A 22,444-nucleotide genomic window follows, 5' to 3' on the forward strand; every position below is an offset into this window, starting at 1 on the left:
CAAGTGAAAGCTCCAAAAAGAGATTCATCCAACACAGAGACAGAATCCTAAAGCTGGGAAGGAGCTTAATTCATCGCTCTGTTTCCAGATAGACCTGATCGAGCCATCCCAGAGAGAAACAAATCTGCCATTTCCTTTTCCTTACGACATTTAGTAGTACTTCCTGTGTGCTTCGCCCTTGTTATATAGCAAGTAGTCAGACTGAGATCACAGTCTAAGAAGGAGGGAGAGGAGGTATTTTAACCCCATTGAAAATATCTCTGGAGTAAGAGAATGCATACACTCCCTTGACTGTATTAACCTGGTGACCATTTTCCAGGTGCAGCTATTTGGCCCCAACTCTGACCAAGGTCTGGGAGTGAATGGCCCTGACTTGCTCCCTTTATTCACTCCCCGACCCAGTCCCACAGCACTAATGTACATAACTCTAATTTCTTTATATTAATGTCCGTCTCCCCCTCTAATAATAATTATGGTATTTGTTAAGCATTTACTATGTGCCCTGCAATGTTCTATGCGCTGGGGTAGATTCAAGGTAATCAGGTTGTACCATGTGGGGTTCACAGTCTTAATCCCCATTTTACAGAAGAGGTCACTGAGGCAGAGAAAAGTGAAGTGACTTGCCCAAGGTCACCCAGCTGATAAGTGGTGGAACTAGGATTAGAACCCTCGCCCACTGACTCCCAAGCCTGTGCTCTTTCCACTAAGCCACGCTGCTTCTCAAACTGCTTCACGCTGCTTCACTGTACTATAGTAACATGCTCTGCAGGGATTTTCTCTCTTTATTGCTGAATTGTACTTTCCAAGTGCTTAGAACAGTGCTCTGAACACAGTAAGTGCTCAATAAATATGACTAAATTAATGAATGAATGCACAGAATAAGCACTCAGTAAATGTCTCTGCTGCCGAACTGTACATCCCAGGTGCTTAGTACAGTGCTCTGCACACAGTAAGCGCTCAATAAATACTACTGAATGAATGAATGAATACGATTGAATGAGAATGAATGGATGAGGCCCCGGATGGAAGAGGTCACAGAAAACAGCCGGGTAAAGCACCTGAAAATATCAACCCGGTGAGAAGGCTACCTGGCTAATTTCTATGCCTTTGAACTTTTGCTCTTTTATGCAGCTCTTTTTTTTGCTTTCCTAAGGGTCGACCCTGACCTTCTGTCCTCAAAACCCCACGGCACACAAAAGTAAAACTCCACTCTAGGCTTCAAGATTCTCCATCATTTTGTTCTCTCTAATGTCTCTTGCCCCGCATAGACTGTAAGCTCACTGTGTGCAGGGAATGGACTGGGTACCATAAATCGATCACTGAGAACACCAAACCATCTAGTTGATGTCATATCTTCACGGGGCACATTCTGCTAACTGCACAAATGATATGAGAGAGCAGCGAGCCCCTTACGGTGGCAGACCCCCTCTCACCGGATCAAGCACCGTGGTCAGTTGGCCGTGGTACTGGGGTCCCCCCACGCCCCCCGACCTCAGGGTGGAAAGGACACTAAATCAAATATCACTCTAAGTTCGTCTGTCTTCGACTATTCACACGCAAGCTCTCTAGTACAGAGTTTGGTCCTGCTATACCGACCTCCATGTGGTCTGTGCTATTCTTGGTAGTGTTGGGAAGCAGCGGGGCCTAATGGGTAAAGCACAGGCCTGGGAGCCGGAGGACCTGGATCCTAATCCTGGCTCTGCCATTTGCCTGCTGTGTGACCTTGGTCAAGTCACTTCACTTCTCCGTGCCTGTTTCCTCAACTGCAAAATGGGAATTCTGCCTCCTATAAGGCAGTGAGCCCCACGTGGGACAGGGACTGTAATATGGCCTGAATGACTTGTATCTACCTAGTGCTCAGAACAGTGCCTGACCACAGCGTGGCTTATTGGAAAGAGCACGGGCTTGGGAGCCGGAGGATGTGAGTTCTAATCCCACCTCCACCATTTGTCTGCTGTGTGACCTTGGGCAACTTGCTTAACTTCTCTGTGCCTCAGTTGCCTCACCTGGAAAATGGGGATTAAGCCTGTGAGCCCCATGTGGGACAACCTGATAGCCTTGTAACTACCCCAGCGCTTAGAACAGTGCTTGGCACACAGTAAGCGCTTAACAAATACCGCCATTAATTCACACATACTTATTAAAAAATGAATAAGAACCTGTACATACTCCACCAGAGTTCTGGGGGAGAGGAGATCATCTCATAACGGGCAACAATAGAATGAGATAGAAAACGTTTTCTGAAAAGAAACTTCTGCTCCCCAGTGGTACTGCCGATGTCCTGGACATTCTTCACACCTCATTTCTGGGCACGAAAACGGCTATACATTTCCATGCCCCCAGATGGGGATGAAACTTCAAAATCGTTGGGGCCTACCTGACTGATGTCCATTCCCGAGTCACAGCTCAACGGCTGGGTGGATGTCAGCCCGTTCGAACCGATGACAGTCGTGATCACGGCGTTCTCATCAATTTTCCGAATCATAGTACCGTCCACAAAGTAAATGAAACCATGCCGGTCAACCGTGATACCTGTTGGGGAACGGTAAGTGAGCACGAGTAGTCCACTGGGCTACATTTGCGGCGACATCGGGGTTGCGAAAGGACTCAGAGGAACAGCCGGGCGATGACAAGGACTATTTCCATTTTGCTTTAACCATGCCATGATGTGAGGGGGCTCGTGTGTCGACATGGGCACATTTCTTTGTTGGGGAGAAAAGGTTAAAAATGAAACCACTTTTAAACAGCTTCTCTGATGCATGCCATTGCTAATTAAAAAAAGAGCAAAATTACACCTTTCTGACGTTGATAGAAGTAGGTCTTCCCGCTTTCCACTTCAGTTCTGCATCCGGTGGTGCCCAGATGGGCAACACACTTACCAACTTTCAACTCCTAAAACGCTGTTTAACTTGCTTTGTTCAGCTTATATAATGGCACGTCACATCTGAAGGTCCAGTGAATGGGGGAGAGAGAAGTCCTTAGCCAAGAGCATGGGGTTCTGGTGGTGATGCTGCTGCCAGAAACCTCCGGAGCTACCTTGGGCAAGTCACTCACCTTCTCTCTTTCTCAGTTTGCTCATCTGTAAATTGGGGATTCAATACCTGTCCTCCCTTCTACTTTTAGTGGAAGCCCTTTGTGGTACGGGGACTGTGTGAACTTGATGACCTCGTACTTACCCCAGTGTTTAGCACAAAGTAAGTACTTAACTACCGTGATACGAAAATCACCACTACTACTTCTAAGAGATGTGAAAGCTCTTTGGAAAATACAAAGAACAGGTTAAAACAAAATGCTTTGGAATGATTTCTTCGGGCAACTTGAGGATCTATGAAAAAGTGGGAAAGGGAGAGTGTAAAGGGCAGGGATCGTTCAGCCTGAAGAAAAGTCTACGAGGAAATTAATTAACGGGCTTGAATTATGTGAAGGTGGTTATGACTGACCAGAGATCACTGAGCTCAGAATAAAAGGGAAATGGCTTAGTCGCCCAAGCCCCGATTCCCTAGAGGAACATGTGGTGAAGAAGGAAAATAACAATAATCATTAAAAATTATGGCACTTGTTAAGTGCTTTACTATATGCCAAGCACTGTTGTTAAGCACTGTGGCAGATACAAGTTAATCAGGTTGGACATAGTCCTTGTCCCACCTGGGGCTCACACTCTTAATCCCTATTTTACAGATGGGGCAACTGAAGCCTGGAGACATGAAGTGACTTACCCAGCAGATATGTGGCGGAGCTGGGATTAGAACCCAGGGCCTTCTGATTCCCAGGGCCAAAGAGGTTTGACCCCCTGAGCCATCTGATGCTGGGCCTCTCCTGTCCTGCAGAGTGCTACCGGGCACTGATTCGCAGGATCATTCGATCGATCCGTCCATCCGTCCATCAAGCCATCAGATTTATGGAGCACTTACTGGGGGCAGAGCACTGTACCAAACCCTTGGGAGAGTACAATATTATATAATTGATAGACATGTTCCCTGTCCATAGGCATGGGAGAATCAGGATTTTCCCTCTAGCCTGTAAACTCATTATGGGCAGGAATATGTCTACTAATTCCACTGGACTGCACTCTCCCGAAGGCTTAGAACAGTGCTCTGCAGATAGTAAGTGCTCAATAAATACCACGGATTGATCGATTCCATGGACTTTAATTTAGCTGATAACGAGTGGAGAGAGGGGAAGGATTTTTTTTTTTCTATTTTGTCTTCCTCCCCCACACTTCTCCAGACTGTAAATTCCCCTTGGACAGGGAATATCTTCAAAATATGGCTTTGGATAATCCCAAATGTCGGGTACAGTATCAGGTGTACATATGTGCCCAACAATGATTAGTGACAAGTAGATGAGTAATGGAGACTACAGGGTAGAAAACATTTTTTTTGACAGAGAGGATTAAACATTGGACTGGATTGCCACATTCCCTGGATTGGTTTGTGAATTCTCCTTCCCCGGATACTTATACAACAGAACAGGTTCTCATCTTTTCGGGATGGTGTTTTTTGCAGGCCTGCCAGAAGACAGCGGGTAGTAGTCAGCGACCTCAATATCCTAAGATTAAATAACTCTATCCTTGTCCCTGGAGTTCTGACTTGATAGTGAGTCTGGAAAAAAATCAATGAATCCATTTCTTTGCCCCCGTCTCCAACTTCAGGCAAATGCTTTCCAACTTAAAACCACACAGCACGTGGTCTATAATGCTACTTGTGAAATATTTCTATGATTTTCTTTCAAAATGAGTTATTTTCTTTAAAGTAGTGTTCTGGCACTGCGACTTTAAATATTCTATAACTACGATCAACACATTTCCACATTTGAACAGCTTAGTTCTGTTAATAAGGCCAGAAATATCAGTGCATTTGAAAAACATGGTTAATTAAATTTTATCATTCAATTCTTTAGTTTCTCATTCGACGATTCGGAAACATATTGGTCCACTGGCCTTTTCCGTGGGGACTGAGTTTTCAAATGTGTAGATTCCCGATAATCAGATAGGACAAAATCCCCATCCCGCACGGAGCTCATGGTTTCAAGTGGAGAGGCACCAGGTAATGATAATAAAAATAATAACGTTGGTTTTTGTTAAGCACTTACTAGGTGCCAAGCACTCTTCTAAGCGCTGGGGTAGATACAAGGTTATCAGGTTGTCCCACGTGGGGCTCACAGTCTCAATCCCCATTTTCCAGATGAGGTACCTGAGGCATAGAGAAGTTGAGTGACTTGCCCAAGGTCACACAGCTCACAAGTGGCAGAGCTGGGATTAGAACCCACGACCACTGACCCCGAAACCTGGGCTCTTTCCACTAAGCCACGCTGCTTGCTGACTCCCCATTTTATAGATGAGGCAACTGAAGTGTGGAGAAGTTAAATGACTTGCCCAAGACATATCTAAGGAGTGCCCCACTCCTTAGTGTCCCACCTCTTTTCAGTCTGCTTAGACACACTGAGGTCGCATCGGAGAACTGAGGCTAGAAACAAGTTAAAACAGCCACGGGTCCATGACAAAGTCTTTACTCACTCAGCGTGAAACCTACGGGCAGCAATGGTCTCCACCATCCCCATGGAGTTTCTCTGATGGTGATACTGTCTACACTCTAAACTCAATGTGGGCAGGAAATGTGTCTGTTGTGTTGTTATATTGTACTCTCCAAGCACTTAGGCCAGTGCTCTGCACACAGTGAGCGCTCAATAAATATCATCGACTGACTGACGGTCGCCGAAGTGTTGAGAAAAATCAAAGGACCAAGCACTTGCTGTACACTGTTCTGTACAGCACAGACTTTCAGTTAAAAACAAAACAAAACAAAACATTTTGCTGCTTTCCCATGCTCGTGAGGGTAAAAAGATAGGGTCAAGAACTACAGGCATCTGTTCATTAATTTTGTCTGTCTAATGCATTTATACCTTAATCTATCAAGCTTAAGGAAAATGAATGGAAAATCCAGAAAGTCTGGTTTCTTCTTTTTTGCTAAACAAAACCAACAGAGATAGAAGTCACTTTTTACTTCACAAGTCAAAATTTCAAACTGTAATAAAAACTTGCTTTTTTTTTTAAAGTTGGTATTCGTGAAGCTCTTACTGTGTGCCAAGCACTGTAGTAAGCTCTGGAGTAGATAGAAAATAAACAGGTCAGACATAATCCCCTCCCGACCTGGAGGATACAGTTTAAGGGGGAGAGAGAGACCATGTTCTCAACTCCCATTTTACAGATGAGGCAGCTGAGGTACAGAGAAGTTAAATGACTTGACCAAGATCACATGGCAGACAAGTGGCAGAACCAAGATTAGAACCCAGGTCCATTGTATCTCAGGCCCGGGCTCTTTCCACTAAGTTGTGCTGCTTCTTTCACTGATTCCAAATACTTGCTCCAGGTGACAGGGCATTCAAAGAAAGAGGCCGAGAATTTTTCAAAAAATCACATCAAAACGTCTGAAAAGTCGTTAGGCAGCAAAGAACTTGAAGCAAACAATGTCTGAAGGACTTGGGTGTCTGTGGAACGGAAGGTTATGGATCGAATTGCTCCAAGCAGACATTTGAACTATAAAAGCAAGAGGAAATGACTCTGGGCACATTGCGCTTTGCTGAACTTCAACTGTTTTCAAATCATTTTCAGATTTTCCATGACAATGCTATAGTTACCCACCACTGACGTATCATATTAGGCTAATGTACCCCTTGGAAACGTGGACTGTAACTTCCCAGCTAAAAACGCATGAGAGTCCCTCTCGAGTCTTGGAGAGACTTCATGGCTTCCCCCACTTGATCCCAATTGGAACCTTGGCCTACTGCTATCAGATATGCAGAGTTAAGGCTTAGGTAGAGAATTCATGATCAGTTTAAATATCCTTACAATACAAATACACCTTTCTGCAGAGTAAAAGCAGTAAAGAGGCCTTCTCTGCTGTGAGGCCTAGTGGATAGAGTATGGGATAAAGGATGAGGGATGGGGGAAGGGGAGGAACAGGGGGCCTGAGATAGGTGTTTAATGCCCGGAACAGCTGGTGGGGGTGATAGGCATGGGTGTCAATAAGGGAAGAAAAACAGTTTTGCCTGGCAGAGGAGAGGGCAGAGTTAAGGCAGGAAAGAATATATTTAAAGTGGACAAGGTTGGCCTGGTGTTTAGACTTCCTCCAGCAGCATTCAGCAGCTCGAGCATAAGAGCGAAGGAGGCGGACGGTGGCCGTGATCCAGGGCTGTGGGTCAGTGGCGCGAGAGCTAGGAAGGGATAGGGGAGGGAGGGAGTTGAACTGACTAGAGAGGGTGGAGTTGAGAGCATCAATTTCCTCATCAAGAGTGGGTAGAGTGGATCCACTAGGCCTTGCTGGGACTCATTTCTTCACAAAGAACGCCATTGTCTTCCCTTCCCTCCCTCCCTCCCTCCCTCCCCTCTAAGCAAGACTCCTATTTACATGAATCCGGGGAGGCACCCTTACTTTCTTGCCAGTGAATGAGCAACTAAAGACAGTTTTTAAATTCAGCTTTATAAAGTGCCTTTAGAAGAGCTCATTAATTGGCAGGAGGTTAATAGTCAGATGGAGTTTTATAGGGTACTTTGATTATTCCTGATGTTCCTCATGAAGTATTAATACTTAACATCTATAAAAAAAAATTACAGATTCATTTTAACTTTCCCCAAATGCCCCTAAAACCGGGATCGTCAAGGGATCTCTTTGACTCCACAACATCTAAGTGGAATTCTTGTGCCGATGAATCTCGTGCCCCAGGATGACAGGCACTTCTTAAACAGTTTCGGATGGCAACTGGAAATGATGATGGTTCTTTTTATCTTCGAAGCATTTCTGGCAAACTCCGGGATTCGAGCAGCAGAGAACCTAAACTCTTCCTCCGTTTGGCAAGAAGGCAAGGCCGATTCTTGGATTTTTTGCAGTTTGATGGCTTATCCCAAGGGGCAAATAAGGGGGAAGGTAGATTGGGCTTCTGGCTTGGAAAATCGACTCAGGTTCCACGCATCCAACATCACCGACTGCAAAATTGTCAATTCCGGCCTCGCTTCTTAAAACAGTCTTCCTTCTCATTTTTGTTAACTTCTAATCTCTGAACTCTGGCTCTTCTGTGCATGTCAGCTGAATTCCACAGACGAGTGCCTTTTGAAATCATTCTGGATTTATTAAAGATACGATATTTGGCTTAAGGGTTTCTACCGCCTACGATTGGTAGCCAATTCTTCTTTCATGTATTTATACAGTGATTTCTTTTATCACGCTCCAGATCCGACACTACTTTTTCCTCAAGACTTTGAAATTAATCTTGATTGTGCTTCATTTCTGTTTGCGATTTTAAAAGTAATGTTGTATAAAGCTCCTAGGGATTGCGTGATGAGCATTTATAAATGTGCTTTTTGTACAATTGTCTTATGCATTTAATCTTCCCATTTTTCTTGTAATTTTACAAACTCTGCCCTGGGAATACTACACCAACGAGGCATTTAATAACTGCTTAATTTTGTTTCTTTGAGGTGCAAATAGAATTGGGAATTTGGGGTATAATAAAGAATGATTTCACTTCATCACAAGTGCAGCGGACAGACCACCCCCAATACACTAACCCTCAGGAAGGATTGGCTCTTCATAATTATAATAATAAAAAAATAATTATGGTATTTGTTAAGCACTTATTCTGTGTCAGGCACTGTACTAAGCGCTGGGATGGATACAATCAAATCGGGCTGGACACGGTCCCTGTATGGGGCTCACAGTTTTATCCCCATTTTACAGATTAGGTAACCAAGGCACAGAGAAGTTAATGACTTGCTCAAGGCCACACAGCAAAGTGGCGGAGCCGGGATTAGAATCCATGACCTCTTGACTCCCAGGCCTGTGCTCTATCCTCTATGCCGCGCTGCTTCCCATCAATCAGTTTTTTTAATTGAGCGCTTACTGTCAACAGAGCATTGTATTAAGTGGTTAGGAAATTACAATACAGTGGAGTTAGCAGACAGGATCCCTGCCCAAAGTTCTACAGGGGGAAAGAGAAATTCAAATAAATTGAGAGAGAAAATGGCAGATTATCAGGATATATACAAAAGTGCTGTGGGGCTGGGGTGACTATCCAAGTGCTTAGAGGGTGGACAGCTAAGTGCATAGGGGAGACAGAGGGGAGAAATGAGGGTTTATCAAGGAAGGGCTCTTGAAGGAAACGTGATTTTAAGGGGATTTTGAAGGTGGGAAAAAGAGTCATCTCTCAGGTATGGAGGGGGAGGGAATCTCAGGCCAGAGGGAGAACATGGGCAAAAGGTTGGAGGGGAGATGGACAATATCAAGGTGCAGTGAGTAGAGAGTTAATATATGGGGGAGAGAGAGAGAGAGAGAGATCACACTAGTTAATTGAGAAGCAGAAGCTCCGATAGAATTATGTGACCAAGCAATAAAAAACCAAAAAGGGGGCCAGGAGCAGCATGTATGTCAGCCCAACAGGAGAAAGTCTGGGTGGCTGGGATATTTAGTTCCACATCCCCATGTCTTCGGCCCACATCTGCATTCACATGCGAAACACGCTGTCAGAGAAATAATATTCAAACAAAAAGGGCAACTGGAGGGATGATAATAAATAATAGTGGTACCTGTGAATTCCTTTCTATGCTCCAAACACTGCTCTAAGTACTGGGGTATCAGATAAGTTATTCAGACTGAGCACAGTTCCTGTCCGACATGAGGCCCACCGTCTAAATCCGGTGGAGAACTGATATTTAAATCCCATTTTACTGATGAGGCACAGAGAAGTTAAATGATTTATCCAAAGTCACCCAGAATGCAAGTGGCAGGGCCGATACCTGGAATCCTTAAAAACATCCCTGTAAATTAGATTACCGAACCAAACCATTGACAAGCAATTACCATGCACAGTAATCTCACAGTTCATCATCTTTAAGATGCTTATGGTTATCATGATGGAAGGAAATGCTCAGAAATAAAGGGTGTCTTGTAAAGAGGAAAATAGAGAGAAGCAGCATGGCCTAGTGGACCTAGAAGACCTGGGTTCTAATTCCCGCTTTGCCAAATGCTTGCTGTGTGACTTTGGGCAAGTGTGACTTTATGCCTCAGTCCTCCTGTTCTCCCTCCTATTCACACCATGAGGCTTCTGTGGGACGGGGACCGTGTCCAGCCTGATAATCTTGGATCTATCCCAGAGCCTAGCTTAGTGCGTGGCACACAGTAAGTGCTTAACAAATATCCCATTGTTGGGCAGGGATTGTCTCTATGTGTTGCCCAATTGCTCATTCCAAGCGCTTAGTATAGTGCTCTGCGCATAGTAAGCACTCAATAAATACTATTGAATGAATGAATGAATATGATAACTATTATGCATGTAGTAAAATGCTCTGCACACAATAAGGGCTTAATAAGTAGATTAAGGAACAGCTTGGCCTAGGGTCAAGAGCACCAGCTCCAAGGTCAGGAGACCCGATTCTAATTCCAGTCCTGTCATTGGCCTGCTGTGTGACCTTTCGCAAGTCACTTAACCACTGTGGATCTCCATTTCTTTATCTGTAAAATGGAGATAAGATACCTACTCTTCCTATCTCACACAGTGGGCATGCAATATAAAAGGTAAGGGAAAACAGGACTCTGATCGCTTTCTTACAGGTGAGGAAATTGAAACACAGAGAGGTTGTCTTGGTCAAGGTCACACAGCAGGCCAGTGATGGAGAAGGCACCAAAATAAAGCCTTTTAATTCCTAGACCCACAGTCATTTCCACTACTACCTGCCTGTCCCAAGTGAGTTGACTAAATCACAGAAGCTTAGTAGTGATTAGCATTATCACTGATTGGGTCATGCTTATAAATGAAGCCTGTCACAGAACAGCCAGGGACCCAGTTAGGCCCGATAAACTAGTAAAGAAACCTTGAGATTATTTTTTGGGCGGACACACTTGTACTCTGTAGCCTGCCTATTGGCTGTCATGTCCAAGAAACATGATACTAAAGACCTAGAAGACTGTCACTGTTCACAGATATCTATGGGTCTTGCAGATAAGGGCAAAAGTAAAAAATACATTCGACCTTGGTTAAGTTGTGGAAGTGGCAGAGCAAAAGGCAGCTGTTGTGGTGGAATGGGAGAGGCTGTGTCATTACAGTAAGGTGGATGTGATAGGGATATGAAACAGCATCTATTCACGCACAGCTAAAAATTGGATTCTTTCCCAAAGGGAGCCAAATAATTGGGATAATGAGCTGGGCCAGTGAGTTCAGGGCGGGATAAATCAATACACTTTAGGAAATCAGTCAAGATCTTTTGTTGGACTAAAAGGGTTTCAGGACTGTAAGAAACTAAAGAGAGCTTGGCTTATCTTGTGCTTTTTTGTGTGTGTCTCCTCTCTGCAGAGGTGGTGTTGAAAGAAGATTTGAGGCTACGGGGTAGTTAATAAGAGTTCGCTCACGTGCTTCTACTCCGTTTACTATTCGGGCCTGGGAAGGATGGGATAGTGAGATGACACAGAATGCAGGGGCTGCAGTGGTCTAAGAATTCCAGTGAACTCAAGCTGAACCTGATAATGAATTCAGAGCTGTCACTACAAGTCCTATCTCTACGCAAGAGCTGTAAAACTAAAGGTAACAAGCAGTTAAATTAATGTTGAAGAGTGGCAAGTAGGAGCCTTAAAAGGTTGATGATGTAATCCCTTTTTCCTAGGAAAGCGTGTTCATGGCTTCACAATAGACACTGAGGGCCAGGCAAATGAACTCATCAGGGAGGGTGTTGCTTTCAGCTGATTTGGAACGGATCACCCGATCAAACATTGGAACAAGTCTCCCTTTGAAATGGTCTCAAAAGGAGGTTGGAGACATGGTTTCCATGGACACCTTTGAGAATGGCAGAAGCAATCGCTCTTTCGAGAGCAGGTTGTCTCCGAGGGCCCTTCAATTCTATGAATTTATGATTTCCGTAGGACCTATAATGCTGAGGGTAAACAGAAGCAGAGAAGCAGCGTGGCCTCGTGGATAGAGTCCAGGGCCCGGGAGTTGGAAGGACCAGGGTTCTGATCCCAGCTCTGCCACTTGTCTGCTGTGTGACCTTGGGCAAATCACTTAACATCTTTTCACCTTAGTTATGTCACCTGTAAAATGGGGATAAGATCGTGAGCCCCAAGTGAGACATGGACCGTGTCCAACTTGATTAGCTTGTATCTACCTCAGCGGTTAGTACAGTGCCTGGCACATAGTTTAATGAATGCGATAAAAAAATAGCAGAGCCATCAGAAAAAGACAAAATTCTCCACAAGAGGAAATCTTTCTGCTTGTTGAGCTACTGCTGTTCAGAGGGACTCCTGAGGCCCAGGTTTTGAACCACGGTTATGGCTATCCCAGTGAAGCCTGGGTGCAAGGCCAGAGCCTTCCACCACCTCTGCCTCACTCACCTGGTCCCTCCTGGGCTGGACTGGCACGACAATATGAGTGATCATGACAAAGGTGGTGGTGTTGGGGGGTGGTATTCAAGCACCTTGTCCCTTCCTACCTCACCTTGCTGCTCTCCTACTCCAACACAGTCCACACACTTGGCTCCTCTAATGCTAACCTTCTCACAGGGCCTTGATCTTGTCCCCAACCTCTCACCTGTATCCTGCCTCTGGCCTGGATCACCCTCTCTCTTCATATCTGACAGACAATTACATTCTTCATCTTCAAAGCCTTACCCAAGGCACATCTCCTTCAAGAGGCCTTCCCTGACAAAACCCTCATTTCCTCTTCTCCCACTACCTCTGCACTGTCATGATTTGCTCCCTTTATTCACCCCTTCCTCAGCTCCACAACATTTTTGTCTATATCTGTAATTTATTTATATAGATGCCTGTCTCCCCCTCTAGATTGTAAGCTTGTTGTGGGCAGGGAATGTAACCTTGTGCCTCTGCTCTCATCACCCCCTCCCTAATCACCAATGTGTTGCTCTTTGACAGAAGCAGAGTGGTTTATTGCAAAAGCACAGGCCTGGAAGTCAGAAGACCTGGGTTCTAGCCCTGGCTCCGTCATTTGTCTGCTGTGTGACGATGGGTAAGTCACTTAACTTCTCTGTGCCTCATCTTCCTTATCTGTAAAGTGGGGATTCAGTACCAGTTCTCCCTCCTACTTAGACTGTGGGCCCCATGTGGGACAGGGACTTTGTCCAACTTGAATAATGTTTACCCACCCCAGCACTTAGAACACTGCTTGACACAAAGCAAGTGGTCAACTATATTAAAAAAAGTGAATTTGTCCCCTACTTCTCCACACAGTGTCTATTTCTCCTGAGCCTCCTACTAGCGTGACACTGACACCACCCTGAGGAAACTGAACTTCTTGGGTAAGAATCCATCAACGGGAAACACGTTCCCCAGGGTACTTATTAACAGCTCTTATTGTCAAGACACCTGGTAGGATGCCACAGGTTTTTAGACAGCTGTTTGGAAAAGAACCCCACAGTCATAATATTCCAAGCCGTACCTGTTTTGGAAACAAACAAGAAGGGGCAGGTTTGGGAGCCCAGTTGAGCCCTTCCTCAACTGGCACCCTGAGCTCAAACCCTGTGAACCTTTTCTTAATCCAGGCCTGTGGCCTTCCACGCTCTCCCTCTTATCCCAGCTCCCCCTTCGTCACTTCCCTTCCTGTTGCTTTCCCATCCTTCAGTTACCCTCAGGCTCCACCAGTTTTATATAAGCTCCCTGGAGGTTCAGCTCCATCCCATCCAAAATGAACAGAATTCTTGCCATCAGCTGTGAGACTTTGACTCCACAAAAACTCCTGAGGTGATCGCATACAGTTTTTGGCTTAAAATGACTGGATAATATGCCAATGCCCACATCTCTTAATTGAGTAGGAGATGAGAATGACAAGCGTTTATCTTGTAATTTGGCTTCTGGCTTTTTTTGTTTCCTTTCTATGGTTTTAGGTGCTTAGTATGTGCCAGGCACGGTACTGACCACTGGGGTAGATATAAGCTAATCAGGTTGGACAAAATCCATGTCCCCATTTTACAGATGAGGGAACTGAGGTGCAAAGAAGTGAAGTGACTTGCCCAAGGTCACACAGTAGACCAGTTGCGGAGCCGGAATTAGAACACGGGTCCTTACGACAGCCAGGCCTGTGCTCCACCAACCTCTTTGGAAGTTCCAGGTAGATTTAGGCATGCAGGATTTGTGGAACACCAGGTTAAATCTTGAATTAAAATACTCATACCCAAAGTGACAAAAATCAACTGACAAGAAATCCATAACCTATATCAAGTTTTTCCCTTTTTTGGGTCCAACCTTACTCGCGGCATGGAAAGGTTGCTGAAGGTCATTTAACGTAAGGCCTGTGTATAAAATTAATCTGAAAAATATGATGACAAAACAAATCCTTTCAAAACTTTGCCTGTGTTTGGCTTAAATCCTTTCCCAAAGTTATGTTACTCTAATTAGGCCGTTTCATAAAAGTTTTTTCCTCCAAACATTCTAAAACTCTTATTTTTCACTACATTGATTTACTTCACAGTGGCTAAAGCTTCCCAAACACTAGTCCAAAAGCTTTCCTTAAGAATGCCTATTTATGGCAAATGCTGAATGCCACTTGCTTGACCTTGTACTTCCACTAATTCAGCCTGGTCCAATGGATCAGTGAAGTTCTGACCAGCTCCCGTACTCCTTCTATTGCCAAATTAACACTTCACCATTCATAGGAAGTAAAGCTACTGTTGATTTTCTGTTTAAGTGAAAAAATTCTATAAGGTCTTTTGTCACCCTCGAGAAATAATATCCCAGTTTCTTTGATCCTCAAGTCATCTACGTATATTTCATACGTGTAAAATTATTGGACTACCTCGCACTGACGGTGGAACAATAAGGTGCTGTGTTCAAAGGTTTAGCTTTAATACTTTTGAAAACAAACATTTCGTGTTGAGAGAAATTTTCTAATCAATAAACTGAAGAATTTGCACCTTAAGACACCATCCCCTGCTGGAGAATACCGATAAAGCCAACACATTACCTTCTGTTGAAGAGAAATTGTATGTAGAAGGAACTTCCTATTCTCATAAAACTTTTAATAGGAAGAAGTGAATCAAATTGGTTAATTACCATTTTATGGTTGGTAAAAGGGCAAATTACATGCCATCCATTTCTAAACCTCTAAATGTCTCTGGTGCTTTTAATTAAAGCTGCCATCTAGAAACTACTAAAGCAATTTTACGCAATTAGTTATTTATAGGTTACCATAATACAGGACTCAGAATATGATTTAAATGATTTGCAGTCCGTTAACATGTGATCCCGTGTCCATTTTCTCTCTGCCCCTTTTAATAAGCTCCATGCTAACCACGAGTGTTACATTTAGCTCATTGTGGATAGGAAACTGTCAATCGTATTGATTGAGCGCTTCCTTTGTGCCGAGGGCTGTCCAGCTCTGTTGTACTGCACTCTCCCAAACGCTTAGTATAGTGCTCTCCATACAGTAAGCGCTCAGTAAATACCACTGATGATCATGATGAGCAGTGTCAAAAAATCATCAGTGTTTGTAGCGACGAACAGCGCGTGGCTTGAGTTATGAGTTCTGATAAATGACAAGTATAACATTTCTAAATTAAATGTCCGGTTGCAACGTGGCAATACAGGAGTTTTGTCTTCAGAGGGCTAGCCTCTTTTCATGGGGCTGACTCCAGGGACGTGGACACTGGAATATTCCAGAAAGCCGCGGGAGCAGGAGAAATGTTTTTTAAAAAAACCCTAATGCTGGCGGGCATCATCTGACAGGGTAGAAGCGACCAGTTTATTTCCAGAGAAGTAAAAGTCAGCCACCTTTTTATGGAACTTTGCTGCATGAATATGACTGTAAGAATGTAGTTCTACTACTCATTTATAATTGATTCTGGGTAATTTTGGTCAAATTAGGATATCCGACTTTGGTTCAAGAACCATTCCACATTACGGTGTTCCTCCAAGAAAATTCATTGCAACTTACATCTTGACATATGAGGAATTTTCAGGAACCAATCGTGTCAAAGGTGATGATGATGATGGGATTTGTTAGGTGCTTACTATGTGCCAAGCACTATTCTAAGCACTGGAGGACTTCCTGTACTATAAAAATTAAAACAAAAGGGTGTGCAGAAGAAAGTATTCCTCCGCCTCTTCTTTCAAGATGTGTAGGGATCAAAATCAATTTCATGTGGCCTTTGGAATGTCTACTTAAAAAAACACTATAGTTTTCTTAAAAACTGTGTGTGTACCAATCAGTAGCTTTTACTGAGTGTTCACTTTGTGCAGAGCACTATATTAAGTGCTTGGGTGAGTACAAAAGAATTACTAGATATGATCCCTGAAGACTGTAAACTCTTGGTGGACAGGGATCATATCTACCAACTCTATTATATTGGGCCTTCCCAAGTGCTTAGTACAGTGCTCTGCACACTGTATGCATTTAATAAATATCATTGATTCATCCCTGCCCGCAAGGAGTTTACAATCTAGTGACGGAGACACAATTTAAAATAAATTACAGGTTGGAGAAGCAACAGGTTCTAATCCCAGCTCCAACACTTGTCTGCTGTGGGACCTCAGTCAACTCACTAGACTTTTCTGTACCTGTTTCCTCATCTGTAAAATGGGGATTTAATCCTATTCCTTCCTACCTGGACTGTGAGCCCCATATGGGACAGGGATTGGGTATGACTTGATTATCTTGTATCTACCCCGGCGCTTGCTACAGAGCATGGCACAAAGTAAGCACTTAACAAGTACCTAACAAATAATAAATCCTGTTGGGGGGAGGGGAGGCCGAGGCAGAGTATCCCAAATGTTTCTGTGATGATTATGTGCTTGAAGTGTGGGCAGAGGGAAAATATGGAGGGGAGATAAACGGTGAGACAGTGAGAGCCTCTGTTTAAAAATGGTATCTGTTAAGCACTTACTATGTTTCAAGCACTGTTCTAAGCTCTGGATAGATAATTAAAATGGTATTTGTTAAGCGCTTAACTATGTGCCAGGCACTGTACTAAGCGCTGGGGTGGACACAAGTAGATCGGGTTGGACAGAGTCCCTGTCCCACGTGGGGCTCACAGTCTCAATCCCCATTTTACCGATGAGGTAACTGAAGCCCAGAAAGGGACATGACTTGCCCAAGGTCACACAGCAGACAAGTGGAGGAGTTGGGGTTAGAACCCACGACCTTCTGACTCCCAGGCCTGTGCTCTATCCACTAGGCCATTCTGCTACAAACTAATTAGGTTGCACACAGTTTCTATCCCACATGGGGCTCACAGTCTTAATCCCCATTTTACAGATGAGTAACTGAGGCACAAAGAAGTTAAATGAATTACTCAAAGTCAGACAGCAGACGAGTGGGGGTTTGGGAGTAGAACCCAGGTCCTCTGACTTCCAGGCCTGTGCGCTTTCCACTAGGCTATGCTGCTTCTCCTTTCCTGGAGGAGATATGATTTCACTCTCCCGCTTTAGAGACTGGATGCGAGGGGAGAGTTCCAGGAAGAAGAGAGGGGATGAGCAAGAGCTCAGAACACGGGAGATGAAAAAGCGCAGTGAGTCGGTTGGCTTGAGAAGAGTGAAATGGACTGTGGGTTCCTTGTGGGCATGCACCATGCTGCGTGACCTTGGACAAGTCACTTAACTTCTCTGGGCATCAATTTCCCCAATAATAAAATGGTAATTAAATATCAGTGCTCCATCAGACTTAGACTGTGTACTCTGTACTGTATTCTCTTTGACTCTGTACTGTATTCTCTCAAGCACTTAGTACAGTAGGTGCTCAATAAGTACTACTGACTGATCGATTAAGGAGGGGGTAGATAGTTGATCGAATGCCTTATAGCTTCTGGTAAGGAGCTTCTAATAATAATAATGATGGTATTTTGTTAAGCACTTACTATGTGCCAAACACTGTTCTAAGCGCTGGGATAGATACAAGGTAATCAGGTTGGCCCAAGTGAGGCTCACAGTCTTAATCCCCATTTTACAGATGAGGTAACAGACACAGAGAAGTTAAGTGACTTGCCCAGAGTCAACAGCTGACAAGTGGCAGATCCGGGATTAGAACCCACGACCTCTAACTCCCAAGCCCGGTCTCTTTAATATGGAGCTGGATGGGCAAACGTGGGAGGTTTTTGAGGAGTGGGGGGTGGGGGAGCGCGGCGCAAAGTGAGGCATTATATAAATGATCTAGCCAGCAGAGTGGAGTGCGGACTAGATGGGAGAGAGACGGGAGGTAAGGAAGTCTGCCAGAAGGCTGGGGCAGAAGCTGAATTGGGATATTTCAAGTGTTTGGACCGACTTGGTGACAGTCTGCTTGGAGAGGAAGGGGTGGATTCTGGAGATGATGTGATGTGAAAGAACTGGAATGATTTGTCAATTGACTCAATATGGAGGTTGAAAAAGAGGAGTCAAGGATAATGCCAAGGCTTAAGCTCACTTTGGGCAGGGAATGTGTCTATTGATATTTTGTATTCTCTCAAGTTCTTAATACAGTGCTCTGCACACCATAAGCACTTAATAAATACAGCTGAATGGAACGGAGACAAGGGGGAGGAATGTGGGATTGTCAACAGTGAAGGGAAAGTTAGGAGGAGGAGAGAATTTAAGAGGGAAGATGAGGAATTTAGATGATCATAACCTGACAAAGTAGAGCAAAGATATGGAGTTTTCTGACTCAAGGAGGAAAAGATCCATGGACATTTCGATAAGCGATAGTTTACCTCACGTCTTGAAGTAAATGTCCTATATGTTTGCTAAATGCTTTAGGCACATAGATGGAGAAGAAAAAAAACACCATTTAATTATGCTTTTGTTCATTCCAAAAACGTGAGAAAACCTTATGTGATATGGGAAGCAGCGTGGCTCAGTAGAAAGAGCACGGGCTTGGGAGTCAGAAGCAATGGGTTCGTATCCCAGCTCTGCTACTTATCAGCCGTGTGACTGTGGGCAAGTCACTTAACTTCTCTGTGCCTCAGTTACCTCATCTGTAAAATGGGGAGGAAGACTCCAAGATTAATATCAGAAATTAGAGAAGATGGACCACGCGCCCCATTTTATAGGTCTGTTGTCTGAAATTCAGAAAAGGAAAATAGAACAAGAGGTATTGCTTGTTTATCATTCCTTGAATTTCTCACGAGGCTCCACGTACTATGTCAGGGTGGCGAGTTGGCATAAATTGCAAACTACGTAAACCACTTCGACGTGCTCTTCCTCTCCTTTGCCCAAGGAATCGAGGTGTTACGCTCGGGCACCTCTAGTGGTAGAAGATAGGGGATTTTTAGTTTGAACCCTTTTCCTATCGAGAGCATCTGGGCCCAAGAGCCGCACCTTCTCGGGTCTTCCTTGACCAAAGAAAGGGAAGAATATTTACTTAGATTCTTTCATTTCACTCTGAAATTATTGGCAGCCCTTAAGGAGAGGCAACAGATAAGAAAATGGATTAATAAAATAGTTTGAAGAGCTAGTCTAGTGATCAGTGAAGATCTGGGACATTGGTCATCGTCCCTGCCAATAAATATTGATTAAGCATAGCTTGCGTGGCCCTCTGCCCAGCATTTTGCTCGCGCTCTATAAACAGGCAACAAGATCACCGACAAATGTGCAGAAGGACAAGCTGAGGCCAACACACTAGGGAAGCAACGTAGCCCAAGACGAAAGTCTGCTACTTGCCTGTTGAGTGACCCTGGGCAAGTCACTTAACCTCTCTGTGCCTCAATTTCCCCATCTGGAAAATGGGGATTAAATACTGTCCATCCTTCCTCTTAGATTGTGATCCCCGTGTCAGTCAGGCACTGTGTCTAATCTGATCGTATTCTATCTACCCCAGTGCTTAGCACAGGGCTTGGCACATAGTAAATGCTTGACAAATACCACAGTTATTATTACAGCGGCACATCCAGATACGTACACAACGTAGCTGAAATCTCTATGGTAAGAGCACAAGTCAGTAAGTGCACATTTAGAGGTAAATGTGGTGACTTTTAAATGGTATTAGATGTGATAATAATAATAATAAAGATGATAATTGTACAATTTGTTAACTGCTTGCTATGTGCCAGCCACTGTATTAAGTTCTGAGGTGGATGCAAGCAAATTGGGTTGGACACAATCCCTGATCCACTTGCTGCTCACAGTCTTAATCCCCATTTTACAGATAGGGTAACTGAGGCACAGAGAATTGACTTATCCAAGGACACACAGCAGCCAAGTGGCGGAGCCAGGATCAGAACTCAGGCCCTTCTGGATTTGCACTGCATAAGAGCTACGGTGGTCAGTGCATCTTTGCTGCAGAATGAATGACCTCTGAAGTAGTGAAAGGATGGCCCCAAGTCCAGAGAAGGGGTTGGTCGCTAAAAGCACAGGAATCGGAGGGAGGGGAAGCATGAGAAGTGGGAGATCCCAAGGGAAGGGAGAGAATAGATAGGCAGAGGCTTGGTAAACTAGGTGAGGAATGGGGAGGGGGCGGGGGGGCGGGGTCCATGGATTGACACTGCCAAGAAAAATCAACCTCACAGAGTGCTGGACTTCACCGTTATGCTCAACTGCTGGAGACCATCAGACATTCAATTGCATTTATCCATCACCTACTGATAGCTAAGCCCTGTGCTAACCGTTCAGCAGAGTACACCAATAGCAAGATACACATCCCCTGCCCTCAGGGAGACTGTAACTGGAGCCTAGTACAGTTTCTGGCACATAGCAAGCCCTTAATGAAGACCATTAAAAAATTCCTAAAAGTCGAATCCAGATTTTTTTTATCACCATTGGATTTCTTAATAGTCAGGAGAGTGCAAATGAAACTGCTGTTATCGGTTCCGTGATTGTCTGATAAATAGCTTTCTGAAGCTGGCGAGTTTTCAGGCTCAGTTCACATTATTGAATTTTGATTTTGTCTTCTTGAGGCCAGTCTCTGTTGAGTCCAGATATTTCTAGGTATGCACAGTAATGCCGGAGGCTGTTTTAAGGACTAAGGAGAACCAAAGCAAAGCATGGCTTTTCCTTCTATTGAAAGGGCAGTGTTGGTCATCCACCAGCCTCATGACACAAGATGTAAGTAAAAATAAAGATGCAGTCCCCCGTGAAGTTCAAGAAGATCGAGTTTAGTCCCTGATTAATTTCTTTTTATCTAATCATTCCTTCGTTTTCACTATCTCCTTTTTTAGTAAATGCGCTCAGCTTGTCGCAAATTTTATTTAATAACCCTTTGCACTATTTCACATTCTGCTTACGTCTTTGGTCATCTTTTACAAGACACATTGAGATCGCTACAGAATTTTTTTTTTAAATGCAGTAAAAATAATATATCAAACTCAAATTTCAACTGCATCACCCATATATGTTTTAGGATCGTCTTTAAAAGTCACTTGAAACTCATACCCAGTACTAGGGATGGTGCTCATTCAACCTTCTGACATTTTTTCTTCTCCCATTACACTGAAATATCAATAGCCAGAGCTGTAACTATTATCCTTTTTGGGGCAGAAAATCAAAACACCCTCAGGTCTGGATTAAGTCAGAGAATCTATCATCATCTTCATTGTCTTACTCATCAACAATGGTATTTATTGAGCCCTTATCGTTTGCAGAGCTCTGAACTAAGTGCTTGGGAAACTACAGTACAACAGAGTTGATAGACACATCACCTAGCCACAGTGTGCTTCCAGTCTAAAGGGCACCATCTCGGGAGATTTCTCTAAGAGATATTTATTTTTTTTCATTTTTTTCTTCCAGGGAGCATCTCAATTTAATAGTTTCTATTTCAGGAAAGTGAAAAAGAACCAGGTCAGTTGTTTTCAAGAAGCTTGTGAAAATCGTAATTGCGGAATTTCAAAACATGTGGTAAGCTTCTTTGCTGGGCTTATTTGGAGTAATTAACAGTAAATGCTTTATTAGGCTTCTGCAAGCCACAACACTACTGCAGTGGGAATATCAAAGAAACGGTCTTCCCTGAAGGAGAGACAAGACGTGAAGAGTATTTTCATTCTTAAAAGAAAAGCATCTTTCACAGACTTACAGAGTCTTTTGTAAACACGCTCTCCAAATCCATCTTCCTAATCTTCCCGGGGTTGTAGATAATAATCATACCCATTTTAAAGATGGACATCTGAGAGTCCTTCAATCTGCCAATCAATGGAAGTTACTGAGTGTTTACTTGGTGCAGATCACCTTACTAAGAACTTGGGAGAGTATAATGTATCAGAGTTGGTAGACAAGTTCTCCACCCAGAAGGAGTTTAAGAAAATGGTTCTGGGGCTGGATCGCAGCCTTGTTAATCCATCAAATGTACTACCGTCTCCTGTGACCTGGGTTATATTCCTGGTTAATTGTGAACGCCATTCAACTACTCTCAATTTAAGGAGCAGCAATTTCAAAATGAAAATATATTTCCTCTCCTTTGAATAGATTCAAAAAGTCATTTAGCTGACTGCAGATGAACATTTATTTGATTTACTTTGCTCTTACATAATTAAAGACAAGTTTTAGCTCGCTATTCTCCTATT

At 43.8% G+C, this 22,444-nt stretch overlaps 1 protein-coding gene across 4 annotated transcripts in view; it reads right to left on the minus strand.

The window, feature by feature from the left end:
- TENM1 (teneurin transmembrane protein 1) overlaps window positions 1-22,444 on the minus strand; it is a 717,827-nt gene that overhangs the window by 60,920 nt on the left and 634,463 nt on the right. For all 4 annotated transcript variants that reach the window (XM_039912369.1, XM_029067334.2, XM_029067335.2 and 1 more), the window contains one exon: window positions 2,378-2,532. In XM_039912369.1, coding sequence (XP_039768303.1) covers window positions 2,378-2,532 — 155 coding nt within the window. The remainder of the gene's footprint in view (window positions 1-2,377; window positions 2,533-22,444) is intronic.

The sequence above is a fragment of the Ornithorhynchus anatinus genome, chromosome 6 (assembly GCF_004115215.2).
Source record: "Ornithorhynchus anatinus isolate Pmale09 chromosome 6, mOrnAna1.pri.v4, whole genome shotgun sequence".
In the NCBI taxonomy this organism is placed as follows: domain Eukaryota; kingdom Metazoa; phylum Chordata; class Mammalia; order Monotremata; family Ornithorhynchidae; genus Ornithorhynchus; species Ornithorhynchus anatinus.